Source organism: Juglans regia, chromosome 5, assembly GCF_001411555.2.
Source record: "Juglans regia cultivar Chandler chromosome 5, Walnut 2.0, whole genome shotgun sequence".
In the NCBI taxonomy this organism is placed as follows: Eukaryota; Viridiplantae; Streptophyta; class Magnoliopsida; order Fagales; family Juglandaceae; genus Juglans; species Juglans regia.
The window spans coordinates 2,635,357-2,647,103 of NC_049905.1; the positions used below are offsets into that span (position 1 = coordinate 2,635,357).

The 11,747-nt window shown below is 35.2% G+C and overlaps 3 protein-coding genes across 5 annotated transcripts; 1 reads left to right on the forward strand and 2 right to left on the reverse strand.

Moving 5' to 3' along the window:
- Nucleotides 1-620: 620 nt before the first annotated feature.
- On the reverse strand, nt 621-1,954 carry LOC108987590 (F-box/kelch-repeat protein At3g06240-like). The gene has a single exon (XM_018960524.2). The coding sequence runs from the start codon at nt 1,755-1,757 to the stop codon at nt 621-623; it is 1,137 nt and encodes a 378-aa protein (XP_018816069.1). The 5' UTR covers nt 1,758-1,954.
- A 3,126-nt stretch (nt 1,955-5,080) lies between these two features.
- On the reverse strand, nt 5,081-6,229 carry LOC108987599 (F-box/kelch-repeat protein At3g23880-like). The gene has a single exon (XM_018960535.1). It carries the CDS (start codon nt 6,227-6,229, stop codon nt 5,081-5,083), a length of 1,149 nt encoding a protein of 382 aa, XP_018816080.1.
- A 1,396-nt stretch (nt 6,230-7,625) lies between these two features.
- On the forward strand, nt 7,626-11,391 carry LOC108990603 (putative pre-16S rRNA nuclease). Of its 3 annotated transcripts, XR_001996024.2 has the most exons (8): nt 7,628-8,003; nt 8,090-8,149; nt 8,249-8,361; nt 8,899-8,967; nt 9,149-9,250; nt 9,334-9,687; nt 10,612-10,663; nt 10,891-10,923. XR_001996024.2 is itself a non-coding variant. In XM_018964611.2 (6 exons), exons 1-6 carry the CDS (start codon nt 7,695-7,697, stop codon nt 11,026-11,028), a joined length of 741 nt encoding a protein of 246 aa, XP_018820156.1. In that variant the 5' UTR covers nt 7,626-7,694; the 3' UTR covers nt 11,029-11,391. The 3 variants fall into 3 exon arrangements, 1 of the variants encoding a protein (XP_018820156.1); XM_018964611.2 differs by lacking the exons at nt 9,149-9,250; nt 9,334-9,687 and having other exon boundaries at nt 7,626-8,003; nt 10,891-11,391; XR_004801491.1 differs by lacking the exons at nt 9,334-9,687; nt 10,891-10,923.
- Nucleotides 11,392-11,747: the final 356 nt, after the last annotated feature.

Genomic DNA, 11,747 nt, shown 5'->3' on the forward strand with positions numbered 1-11,747 from the left:
CATATTAACTCGTCTCATTGCATCTAAATATTACAATTGTTTTAAATTTTAAAATAAAATACAATAAACATTCAAAAATAAAACTAATAGTAAAAATAATATTCTTATAATATTTTATTTAACTTTCATCTCATCTCAACTCATTATCTAAACATTTCTTAAATTTTCAGAGCAGTCTACTGACATTTAAAAAAGAAAAAAAGAAAAGCAAGCATATATAATATTGGCCGGGTCAGGTTTGTTTCAACAATAGAGGATTAATTGCAAAACACGCTAAAATTGTATGTGATATAAATATATATATATATATATATATATCTATGTGTGTGTGTATAGTAATTCTACATGTACTTACATTAAGTACATTTGACATTTTCCATCCCATTATCCATGCCTACGTACATGCATTGATCTTGATCAACATTTTCGTTCTTTTTTAAAAAAGAAAATTAAAAATCTTCCATCACCTTAATAAATGGAAATACAGTCATATGATTTCTTTTCTTTGTAAAGAAAAAATCTGCTGACTTTACGTAACATAATTTGATTTAGAAAAATATGTAACTCAAACAAAAATACTCCATCATTGATCATCCGGGATTACGGCCTCCTTCGTTGGGTTAGATTCTGACACTTTCAGATCCGTCCAGTAAAGCCAGGCTTTCCACGAAAGTTGCTGCAAATACTAGATGATGTAAACCATCAAGAAGAATCCTCTCACGATGTGAAGCTTCTTCAGTCTCAATAAAACTTACAGTACAAAACTCTCGGAGGCTCCTTGCAATCATGACGGCACCACTGTCGTCGGTGCAGCCCAAGAAATCTATCACGCCTGGCTCAAATTCCACAGTCCTAAGCAGAGTCCAAGATTCAGCCATTCCATAATCTGTCATCACCCATATCCCACACCGGTAGTCTGCAAACCTAAACGAAGCAAGCTTTCCCTTGAACAAGCCAAGATATTCCCATTCATCGTAGTGGTACATGTAACTGCTAGGCAGTGCTATCTCCCCGAATTTTTCATCCCTGAGATCAAATGACAAAATCTTTTTATTGTCTCTCCCATCATCCTCACTTCCTTTACTACGCACGATCCAATGCAAAGCTCCAGCAATGCATGGGCAGGGCAAATGATTACAACCAATATTGTAGATTAGAGCATTGGGTTTCAGAGGGATAGGGTCATCGATTCTTCTCCATGAATTCGAACTTAATGTGTAAACCTGAGCCCGAGGAAGCTTAGTTGTAAACTCATTGTATGAAATCCTAACAATCTTGAAGTCGTTTTCCTCGGAAACATGCGTAAATCCGTATGTAACACTTACATAGCCGCCAACTAAGCAAGGAGCGGGCAAAGGAGCGGGCAAAACCTTGAATCTTGCAATGCTGGGGTTCCACAAACTCAAATACCCGTATGGTGGCTCCACACAAAGTAGGCCGTTGGAGGAACCCACTATTCCAGCATGCACGAAGGGCAGTTCGAAATCGGAAATCCTGTCATAGGTCCGGTCGCAGACGACTGTACATGAGGGTTCATGTATTTGAGCAACCATAGTCTGGTATAGAAGATAATAACCACGACGAGGTCCATATTTAAGGTGGGTGCCGATGAAATAAGGACTGGAGATGATGGAGTTCCAGGATTTGCATACGCGCCTCAAGCTCAGCAATGATTTGACTGGTAACCTTGCCAAGATCTCCAGCACGATGTCTTCTGGGATATAACCATTCAGGGTCGGTGGTGGCGGGTCCGCCATAACAATGGGGCTGGCTGCTTTACGTAGGAAAAGTACCGAACGATCGCCGTACGTGATTCGTATGGTTTTTTTCTTTTCTTTTTATTTTGGACTTTTGAGGTTTCAATCACGTGAAGTAGATGTTTATATAGTTGAAGTCTCCTTCTACTTCAGGGATTTGATTTTCCTAGCTATATAGTAATTTCAGAATTTCGTTCTCGTAATAACTCTGCATCAATATGGTCTCTTTTGATTTCTAGTTGCTCTAGAATTTGGTTTTCCTAACAACTCTAGATCGACTAGGAGAAATATATGCAGCCCTCATTTCTTTTCTTTTTCGGAGTCACATTTCTTGGAATGTACGTGTTGAGTAAGAAGATCAGATACATGTTAGATATATTTTTTAATGTCTCACATGAGACGTGTATGACTTTTAGGAGTCGTTTGGATTGAAGATGAATTGTGTGAATAATAATTAATGTGATTATTTGAGATGAGTTAAGATAAGATAGTTTTTGAAAATGTTATATATATTTAGATTGAGAGTGAGTTGAGATGATTTTAATTTTTTTGATATGAGATAGATGTGGGTCCACAAATTATTGCATTGTGTTTTTAATAAATTTGTTTTATTTATAAATACATTTATTCCTTAAGTAATAATAATTTATAAATTACTTACCCAATTTTTTTTTAATATAGTGAATAATAATATTTTCTGGATTAAAATATTTTTTTCTAATGGAATTTTTTTGTAAAATATCAAATAAAAATTGATTAATAAAAATTGTTTTAAAAATGTTTTTTTAATTGTTTCCAAAATCATTAAATAATACTAATATATATAAAATAATTTTTTATAAATAATTGTGCTTAAAATGATTTTCCATATTCAAGTACTAATGGTCATTTTACCTAGCTCTTGTTAGTTTCGTTATGGTCAATGATAATAAATTTGAAAAATAACATTATTAAATTATAAAATCACTTTATTTTATAATTTTAGTAGTATAAAAATTACATATAGACCAATCATATATTAAACTAAATTTACGTATAGACCTCATAAAATTAACAACCATATTTTCTAAAGAAATTTGCTACAAACTTCCCCAAGTATGTAAATAAGTAATCTATTGCCACACCAAAATCAAATTTGTAATACATTTGAATATCTAACTACACCCTTATAATCCCAATATTTATTATATACATATCAATAACCACCCCTGACTTCCCACATAGGAATGGCAATGACATCCCTAATCGTTGTCATAGCTTGGGCTGATTCGACGGTCATGTTAGGATGATGTGCTAAAGCTGCGGCGTCATTATACGCACGACTGCTTGGACTGAGCTCCCTATTTCTCCAGTCCTCGAACAACTAGTCGTTCGGCGTTGTCATTCTAATAAAATTGTTTAACATACAACATGCAATGATCAGATCCCCTTGCCTCCCAACTTTATACGCAGGCATGAGTCTTAAAATTCTAAATCGTGATTTCAAGACCCCAAATGTACATTCTATTACGTTACGAATGCATGAATGACAATGATTAAAATAATCCTTATACCCCCTAGATAATAATAATTCCCGAGTACATGCGAACGCCGAATTGACTAGATAATAATAATCTGTTACCCATTAACAGGAAAAAAATCAAGCCCTTACCAACCATTCCCAAAGATGTAACAAAATATATATAAAGAGAAATAAATTGAAGATAAAAATAATTAAATAATATTAAATATTTACCATCGAAAGGCATTGGAAATTGGTTACGGCCCTGACTCAATGCATCGATGAATATGCATGCATCATGCGAACTTCCCTCCCAACCAGTGTACAGGAATGGATTCCACATTAATTTCTTCTCTTATTATTAATGCAGCAGGAGTACTCCTAGTAGTAGTAGTAGTAGTCGTTGTTGTTTTTGTTGTTGTTTCTATCTTCATGATTATGACTGTAATATAACCTTTTGTTATAGTTCAAAATGGCTAGCTAGATTATAACCTTTTGTTATAGTTCAAAGTAGCTAGCTAGTTAGATGCATTGAACTTTAATGTGGATCTTCAAAAGTAATGTGTGACTTGGGAACCAGCAGCGCGCTAAGTGTACTGGGAACGTTGTTCATCTTGCAATATCCAATTCTATAGATGTGTAGAGCATAGAATTTTTACATAATCCAACTTATAAAGGTATTCTCATAAATATGTAGATGTTAATTTATGTTCAATATGGTGATAATTAAAGTTATACATAGTTGTTTAATTTTGTCATAATTTTGTATTTTGTAATTGCATTGCACATTTTAGTATTTTTCTTTTTTTGTATTAGTTTCTTGTTTAGTAATTTTGTACTGATATTTTTTGCTTACAGAATTTGTAGGATCTCTCTCAGTCAGATCACTTGAAGTTGCTACTTGTCGGGATTATTTTGCAATTCATATCTTGTAGTTTTGTATTTTGCAATGTAATGTGTAAATAACAAAATAATGTAATATGTAGTGGATTGCATGCATTTTAATTTTTAATTTTTATATATTTTTATTATTCTGGAAAATGTTAGTATTATACTTTTTAATGATGACTCATAAAAGCTTTTCATAAATATATGCTTTTATAAAAAATTATGATTTTCAACACTCTTTTAAATTTTTTTTAATAAATAAAGAAGATTTATGCTTTTCAACATTTTAATTATAGGCTTTTATCAAAAAAACATTATGCTTCTAAACCAATGAGAAAAAAAGAAAAAAAACCGGGTACAACTCGAAATCCAGATTTTCGAGTTTCAAAAATCCAGATCTACCTGGGTTCCGGTCCGGGTATACCCGGGTTGGAACCCGGATGAACACCCCTATACAAACATTCCTATAAATCATCAGGAGGCATAACAGATGGAGTTGTTTTAGATGATAAGTGTGGAGTTGTGTTGCAGATGATAAGCATTGAGTTGCTCTTGGTATATGAGATAACTCCTGATCTTGTAGTGAGTTATCTTGGGAAGTGTTTGATCTTTTACTTATCTGTCTTAACACTTGGGGCCGAGAGAGATCAGGGATGATGTACGTATGAGAGTTTACTGTTTAGAGGCAATATCGTACGTGAAATGCCTTCACATACGTGTGAGGTAATATTAGTTACGTACTCCAATCCCATTATCGATGCCTACGTACATGGATGGATGTTCAACATCATTTTTGTTTTCTTTTAAAAAAGAAAATTAATTAAAACTCTTCAGTCTCTTTAATAAATGGAAATACTTTATTTTCTTTGTAAAAATCAGCTGACTTCTATACATAATTTGATTTTAGACTCGAAACAAAATACTCTATCATTGATCAAATCCTGGCCTCCTTGATTAGGTCGTGTAGGGATTGGACACTTTCTGATCCGTCCTGTAAAGCCAGGCTTTCCACGAAAGGAGCTGCAAATACTAGAAGATCTCCACCATTAATAATCCTCACACGATCATGTGAAGCTTCTTCAGTCTCAATAAAACTTAGAGTACAAAACTCACGGCACATCCTTGCAATCACAACGGCACCACCGTCGGTGCAGCCCCGGAAATCTACCACGCCTGGCTCAAATTCCACAGTCCTAAGCAGAGTCCAAGATTCAGCCATTCCATAATCTGTCATCACCCATATCCCAATCCGGCAGTTTGCAAAACTAAACGAAGCAAGCTTTCCCTTGAACAAGCCAAGATATTCCCATCCATCGTCGTAGCACAAGTAACTGTTAGGCAGTGCTATCTCCCCGAATTTTTCATCCCTAAGATCAAATGACAAAATCTTTTTATTGCCTCTCCAGTCATCACTTCCTTTACTACGCACGATCCAATGCAAAGCTCCAGCAATGCATGGGCAGGGCAAATGATTACAACCAATATTGTAGATTAGAGCATCGGGTTTCAGAGGGATAGGCTCATCGATTCTTCTCCAAGAATTCGAACTTAATGTGTAAACCTGAGCCCGAGGAAGCGTAGTTGTAAACTCACTGTATGAAATCCTGACAATCTTGAAGTCGTTTTCCTCGGAAACATACGTAAATCCGTATGTAACACTTGTATAGCCCCGAGCTAAGCAAGGAGCGGGCAAAATCTTGAATCTTGCAATGCTGGGGTTCCACAAACTCAAATACCCGTATGGTGGCTCCACACAAAGTAGGCCGTTGGAGGAACCCACTATTCCAGCATGCACGAAGGGCAGTTCGAAATCGGAAATCCTGTCATAGGTCCGGTCGCAGACGACTGTACATGAGGGTTCATGTATTTGATGAAACATAGTCTGGTATAGAAGATAATAACCACGACGAGGACCATATTTAAGGTGGGTGGCGATGAAATAAGGACTGGAGATGATGGAGTTCCAGGATTTGCATGCGCGCCTGAAGCTCAGCAATGATTTGACTGGTAACCTTGCCAGGATCTCCAGCACTATGTCTTCTGGGATGTAACTATTCAGGGTCGGTGGTGGCGGGTCCTCCATAACAATGGACTGGCTGCTTTACGTAGGAAAAGTACTGATCACCGTGATTTTTTTTTTCAATTTTTGAGGCTTTAATCACGCGAAGTACTTGAGATGTTTATATAATTGAAGTCTCCTTCTACTTCTGGGATTTGATTTTCCTAGCTATATTGTAATTTCGGAATTTCGTTCTCGCAATAACTCTATGTATCATGGTCTCTTTTGATTTCTTAGTTGCTCTAGAATTTGGTTCTCGTAACAACTCTAGATCGATTAGGAGAAATATATGCACTTGCAGCCCTCGTTTCTCTTCGTTTTTGGAGTCGCATTTCTTGGAATGTTGAGCAAGAAGAGATAAACTGTGCATGACGGAAGCAGCGCCACTCCCTTTTAAAAGTGAAATCTACTATTAAAAAAATAAATAATACTATTCATAAACTCTACATCCTATATATTCATTTAAAAATATATCATTTTATTTTTTTATTATATTTTACTTATAAACATGTCTACAATCATTTTCATTACGTAGATAAAAATATAAAATAATATATTTTTAAGTGAGTGTGTAGAAATGTGGACTTATGTTTAAAATTCTTTTTAAAAAATAATTTGTTTATGCGTAGATTTCACATTTATCTAATTTTTTTTTAAAAAAATACGCTCGACGTTTACACATTAGGCTCACTGCAAATATTATTTATTTGGAATGTTATTGCATGTGATTAATTCAGTTATGATCTCTACATATATATTAGTCCTACTTGCAATGAAGTGTTTTGTTATACATCGTTTTGGAATATTAGAAAAAGTGTCTATATCTCAGCAAATAAAAAAAGAAAAACTTTTATTTTCAAGATTAAAGTAATATATATTTCTATTATATTTTTAAAGATTCATTTTGTTGTGGGACCGGATTTAATAAGATTTTAGAAAGATAATACATTCGAATTTTAGAACAATATAAATTTCACACGAATGATCTACCTCTTTATATTAAATAATTTAATTCGTTGAAATAATAAGAGAATACTTTATCTAACATGAATACATCAGCCTCCTGCACAAGTCTGAGAATTTAATTCGATTTTTATTTTTGAAAAATAATACTATAATCGTAGAGTGTGCTCCATAATACCTTTAAGAAAAATGATTATATAAAAAAAAAAAAAATTTGAAAAAAATTCTAATTTTTTAAAACAAAAATTATTAATAAAAACTATTATTAAAAATATCTATTTTATAAACATACATAGCATCATCTAAATCACATATTTTTCTAAATAAGTATTAAAAATAATCAATTAAAAATAACTATACAATAAATATAAAATGTATACTGTTATAACCTATTATTATTATTATTATTATTATTATTATTATTTTAAAGCGATTGCATCGTTTACGCCATCCCTGTAACCTCGTTATCAAATCCTTTTGTGTTTCTGTTTCCTTGTCTCTGTCTCTCTCAGACAACACGGTGGAGATGCACTTTCAGCAGCTACAACCTTTCCGGGCACAGAGCAATTTCCTATGTTCCCCGCAGTTTCTCGCTCCGACCGCTCTCTCTCTTCCTAAACTCACAAACGCCCCTGCTTCTCTCTCACTATCCCCAGTCAAGACCCATAATTCTGCACGCAGAATAAGTGCGGCTTCTCTGGACGAACTTCCCCCCAATGCCCTTCGCCGGAAGATTGACCCAAAATGGAGAGGTGGGTTCAGCCTAGGGGTAGACTTGGGAATGTCGCGGACCGGCGTCGCCCTCAGCAAAGGCTTTTCCGTCCGTCCTCTTACAGTAATTAATCCCCCAAATCCATGCCTTTATTTTAAGCTTGCCTCCTTTCATTAAACGCAATGATGGGATATTTCGAATCTTCCTAGGTTTTGGAATTGCGAGGACAAAAGCTTGAGCTTGAGCTTCTCGATATCGCTCTACAGGAGGTACATTTTTTATTTTTTTAGAACTATGTATGTATGCATGGGAAGCAAAAACCATTACTTTACCTATCTAGAAAGGTAATTATCTGTGAGACAGTGCAGGAGGTTGATGAATTCATAATCGGGCTGCCCAAATCATGTAATGGGATTGAGACGCCTCAGTCAAACATAGTACGCAGTGTAGCCGGAAGACTTGCTGTTCGGGCTGCTGAGAGGCATGTGTGTGTGTGTTTGTGTGTGTGTCTCTGTATATTTGTTTTAGTAATACTTCCTAATAAAAAGGTTAATAAGCAGATCAAAAACTGCTTAGTTCGGTTGCTATATATTTCTCAGCAATGAGAAAAGAAATAAATGTTGCACACTCGTTGTGATCCTATTTTTAAGATCATGCTAATAAGCAGCTGTTTTTCTAATTGGTCTGTTTTATAATTAGAAAGGCTAGTCTTATATGAACGCAATCGTGCATAAGTTGATAAAGTGATTGATATCTCCCATATCAGAAATTGCTGTTCTGAATGATTATTAAGCCTATTCGGTGGTTTGTTTATTCTGATTTGCGACTCTGTAATAGGGGTTGATCTTTCTAAAGACTATTCAAGTAGACTGCTTGCGTATAAATCTTGTTTAGCTGGATAAACGAACTTGCATTATTCAAAAAAAATTTCAATTTCCTAACAAAAAAGAAAAATCATTAGTCTTTCAGTCTATTGCTTTTGCCTCCAGATTTGGCTGATCTCGGATTTAATATTCAGGGGTTGGAGAGTGTACCTGCAAGATGAACATGGGACAACTTCAGAAGCAGCAGATCGCATGATTTCCATGTAACATTTTCTCAAAAGCAGTACTTTTGTTCCCCTTTCATTTCATTGGGTATTCCCTTCAGTCACTAGAATTTGGTTATTGATCATTTTGGTAGTTTTCTTCTGATTTAGATATATTAGTCAGTCTTTGGCAAGCTGATATAGGTGCTAAATAGCCTAATCGTTTATCTGCTGTTTCAAGATTGCATTGCATTGGAATCATTGTGTCATGTTCCTCATGGCATTTGGAATGAAAAGATTTGAGGTCATACTTTGTGAAAGACTCTGGACTCGTGTAAATTTGGTAACACCCGATCACTCATACATATGATTTGGATAATTGATTCCTCTGGAACCCAGATGCCATTTGATTCTTTGTTGTAACAGGCTTGAATGGAGGGGGTAATTTTCCTTGATGGTTTTAGGGACTTGTTATGCTTCATTTAATTATAGGCAACATATTTGGGAGAAGAATTATTCTAGATGCAGTCCCTGTTGGGGCCTTCGTACGCACGAAGTGAAACGGTTCGTTTTGATTCAATTAAGAAATGAAGCTCTCCCCCTCCCAGACTCGGTTCCCCCCCTCCCTTCCCTCTGAAGCATCTCGTTCCTCCCCTCATCAGAATCTTCGAAACCTTAACCCCTTCCTTCGAAATCCATTGAAGCCCCAGCATATGAGGCTTCATCAACCACGGCTCTGGTGCTCTACGCAATCCTCAATTTAGTGCTGCATTAAGCCATGTAATTGGGTTGGACAAGTTTCATTTTTTTTCTTTGTTCTCTTTGGCTTTAAGTTTTGTATATATCTCTCTCTTTTTTTATGGGTGTTTATTTAATCAATATGTTTTAGTTTGTTTATTTTCTTCCTTGCGTTTTCGTTTTTTTTTTTTTTTTTTTTTTTTTTTTTTGGTGCCAAAAGTCCACATCTTCTCGATTTTTAGGAAACCCAATTCCTTGATCCGTTGCTTTTTTCAGTTTGCCTGGTTATTATTTGTTTCAATTTGTTGTCTTTACCCAAATTAGTGGGTTTTTTCCCTCTCATTCTGTTTTCAGTTTTTGCAATTTTCTTTCTGTGTTTGCTTCCTAAAGCTATGGGACTGGAAAAAAGGATTTGAAGGGGTAGTTTTGAAATCTGGCTTCTTATATACATTACAAAACGGTCATGGGTGGTTCTTCTTATCAACTTCAGTAGACATCCCTTGTAGGACTTGGCACATGCATACTCTCAAAATATTTACACTGGGCCTGTGTTCTGGTATGGAAGAGAGATAAGAATGAGTGAGGAGTTCTGACCGTAGGGGGAAGCTGAAGTGAGGGGTATATTTGACATTTGAACAAAATTATAGAAAAATGACCTAAATACCCTCTTCTCACGCACGTGGGCCCCCAATGGGGTCTATACGTAGCATGACTCTTGGGAGAAAATAGAAGTTGGATACGTTTTTGGGTACTCTGGCAGTGTTACAGCTGTTGTCATATTCAAAATTCCTTTTTTCTTGGTTTCTGTTTTGCACTTGATGAAAGCCGCCACCTCATATCTCACACTGATAGAGGTTAATGTGCCTAATTTTATACATCATTGTCTAATTTTGAAGTATTAATAAACCGCCTTTGCTAAAGGAATATGTATATTCTGGGGTATAACTTGCTCATAAACTCTTTCAGGGGCATTAACAGGTCTACTCGGCAAGGGAAAATTGATGCCTATGCTGCAATGGTATGGTAATCTTGCTCCTATTTTTGTTCCTCCCCTTGTGATGGTTTCACCCAACTTCAGCAGTTCTTCTGCTTCCTGGATAAGTTCTCCCGTTTCGGCCTCTTAAAAAGAACTAGCTATACACCACTACTGCACAAAGCTCATTCTGTTTGTGACTATCAATGAAGCTTCTGCATTATTCTGTCCCCCCTTTTCCCAGTCTAACTTCTTCAGTTCTTCGGCTGCAGATGCTGCTGGAGAGATATTTTTCCCTGGCTGGCCACGGAACTGAACTTGTGCTGCCCAAGAATTTGGATTTGCAAGAAAAGCTCCGTAGGGGCCCACCCAAAGACATTGATTTCTTTCCAGAAGAATTTGAAGGTTGACACTTTGCGACTTGCGTTTGGTGCCCACGTTAAGATCCAGTTTCATCCAAGTATATTCTGGTCTATATTCACGCAGAAGCAAGCATTATAGAGCAGAAAGAAGTTAAAATTATATATCTAACCATTTTTTTTTCCTGGGTAAGGAACTTGGAACGATTAGTATCAGAGTAAATATGCAGTTTTTTCAAAATTCTAATCATCACGCAATGTATCTTCTAGTTGCAAAAGTTTGGCTAAGACTAGGTGATTAAGTTGATAAGTTTGGCTATGATTAAGGTGCAATTTGGATAGTGAGATGAGATGAGATGGTTTTAGATTAAAGTTAAAAGTTAAATAAAATATTGTTAGAATATTATTTTTTAATATTATTATTGTTTTGAGATTTGAAAAAATTGAATTGTTTATTATATTTTGTGTGGAAATTTAAAAAATATATAATGATGAGATGAAATAAAACACTTTCACTATCCAAACGAGACTAAGTGAATAAGATGATAGAGTTTATCTTATCTTTGGTTTTGTAATTTGGATAAATATAAAACATTTTGACTTTATCTATGGTTATTTTGATTTTATCTAGAGGTTTTTAGGAAGTGTTTTAAATAAATAAAAAATGTAGAAGTTAAGTTCCAAGATGTAGATCTTATCCAAGAAAGAGTTTGAACGTGAAATTGTCAATGTTGAGAAGATAAGTATCAGGTGCCAGCAAAATCCATCAG

Bases quoted from the DNA above. Each gene is read 5' to 3' on its own strand.
- LOC108987599 (XM_018960535.1), bottom strand. From the start codon at position 6,229: ATGGAGGACCCGCCACCACCGACCCTGAATAGTTACATCCCAGAAGAC.
- LOC108987590 (XM_018960524.2), bottom strand. From the start codon at position 1,757: ATGGCGGACCCGCCACCACCGACCCTGAATGGTTATATCCCAGAAGAC.
- LOC108990603 (XM_018964611.2), top strand. From the start codon at position 7,695: ATGCACTTTCAGCAGCTACAACCTTTCCGGGCACAGAGCAATTTCCTA. The intron at 8,004-8,089 runs GTAATTAATCCC...GAATCTTCCTAG, and splicing joins TTTCCGTCCGTCCTCTTACA to GTTTTGGAATTGCGAGGACA. The intron at 10,664-10,890 runs GTATGGTAATCT...CTTCGGCTGCAG, and splicing joins TTGATGCCTATGCTGCAATG to ATGCTGCTGGAGAGATATTT.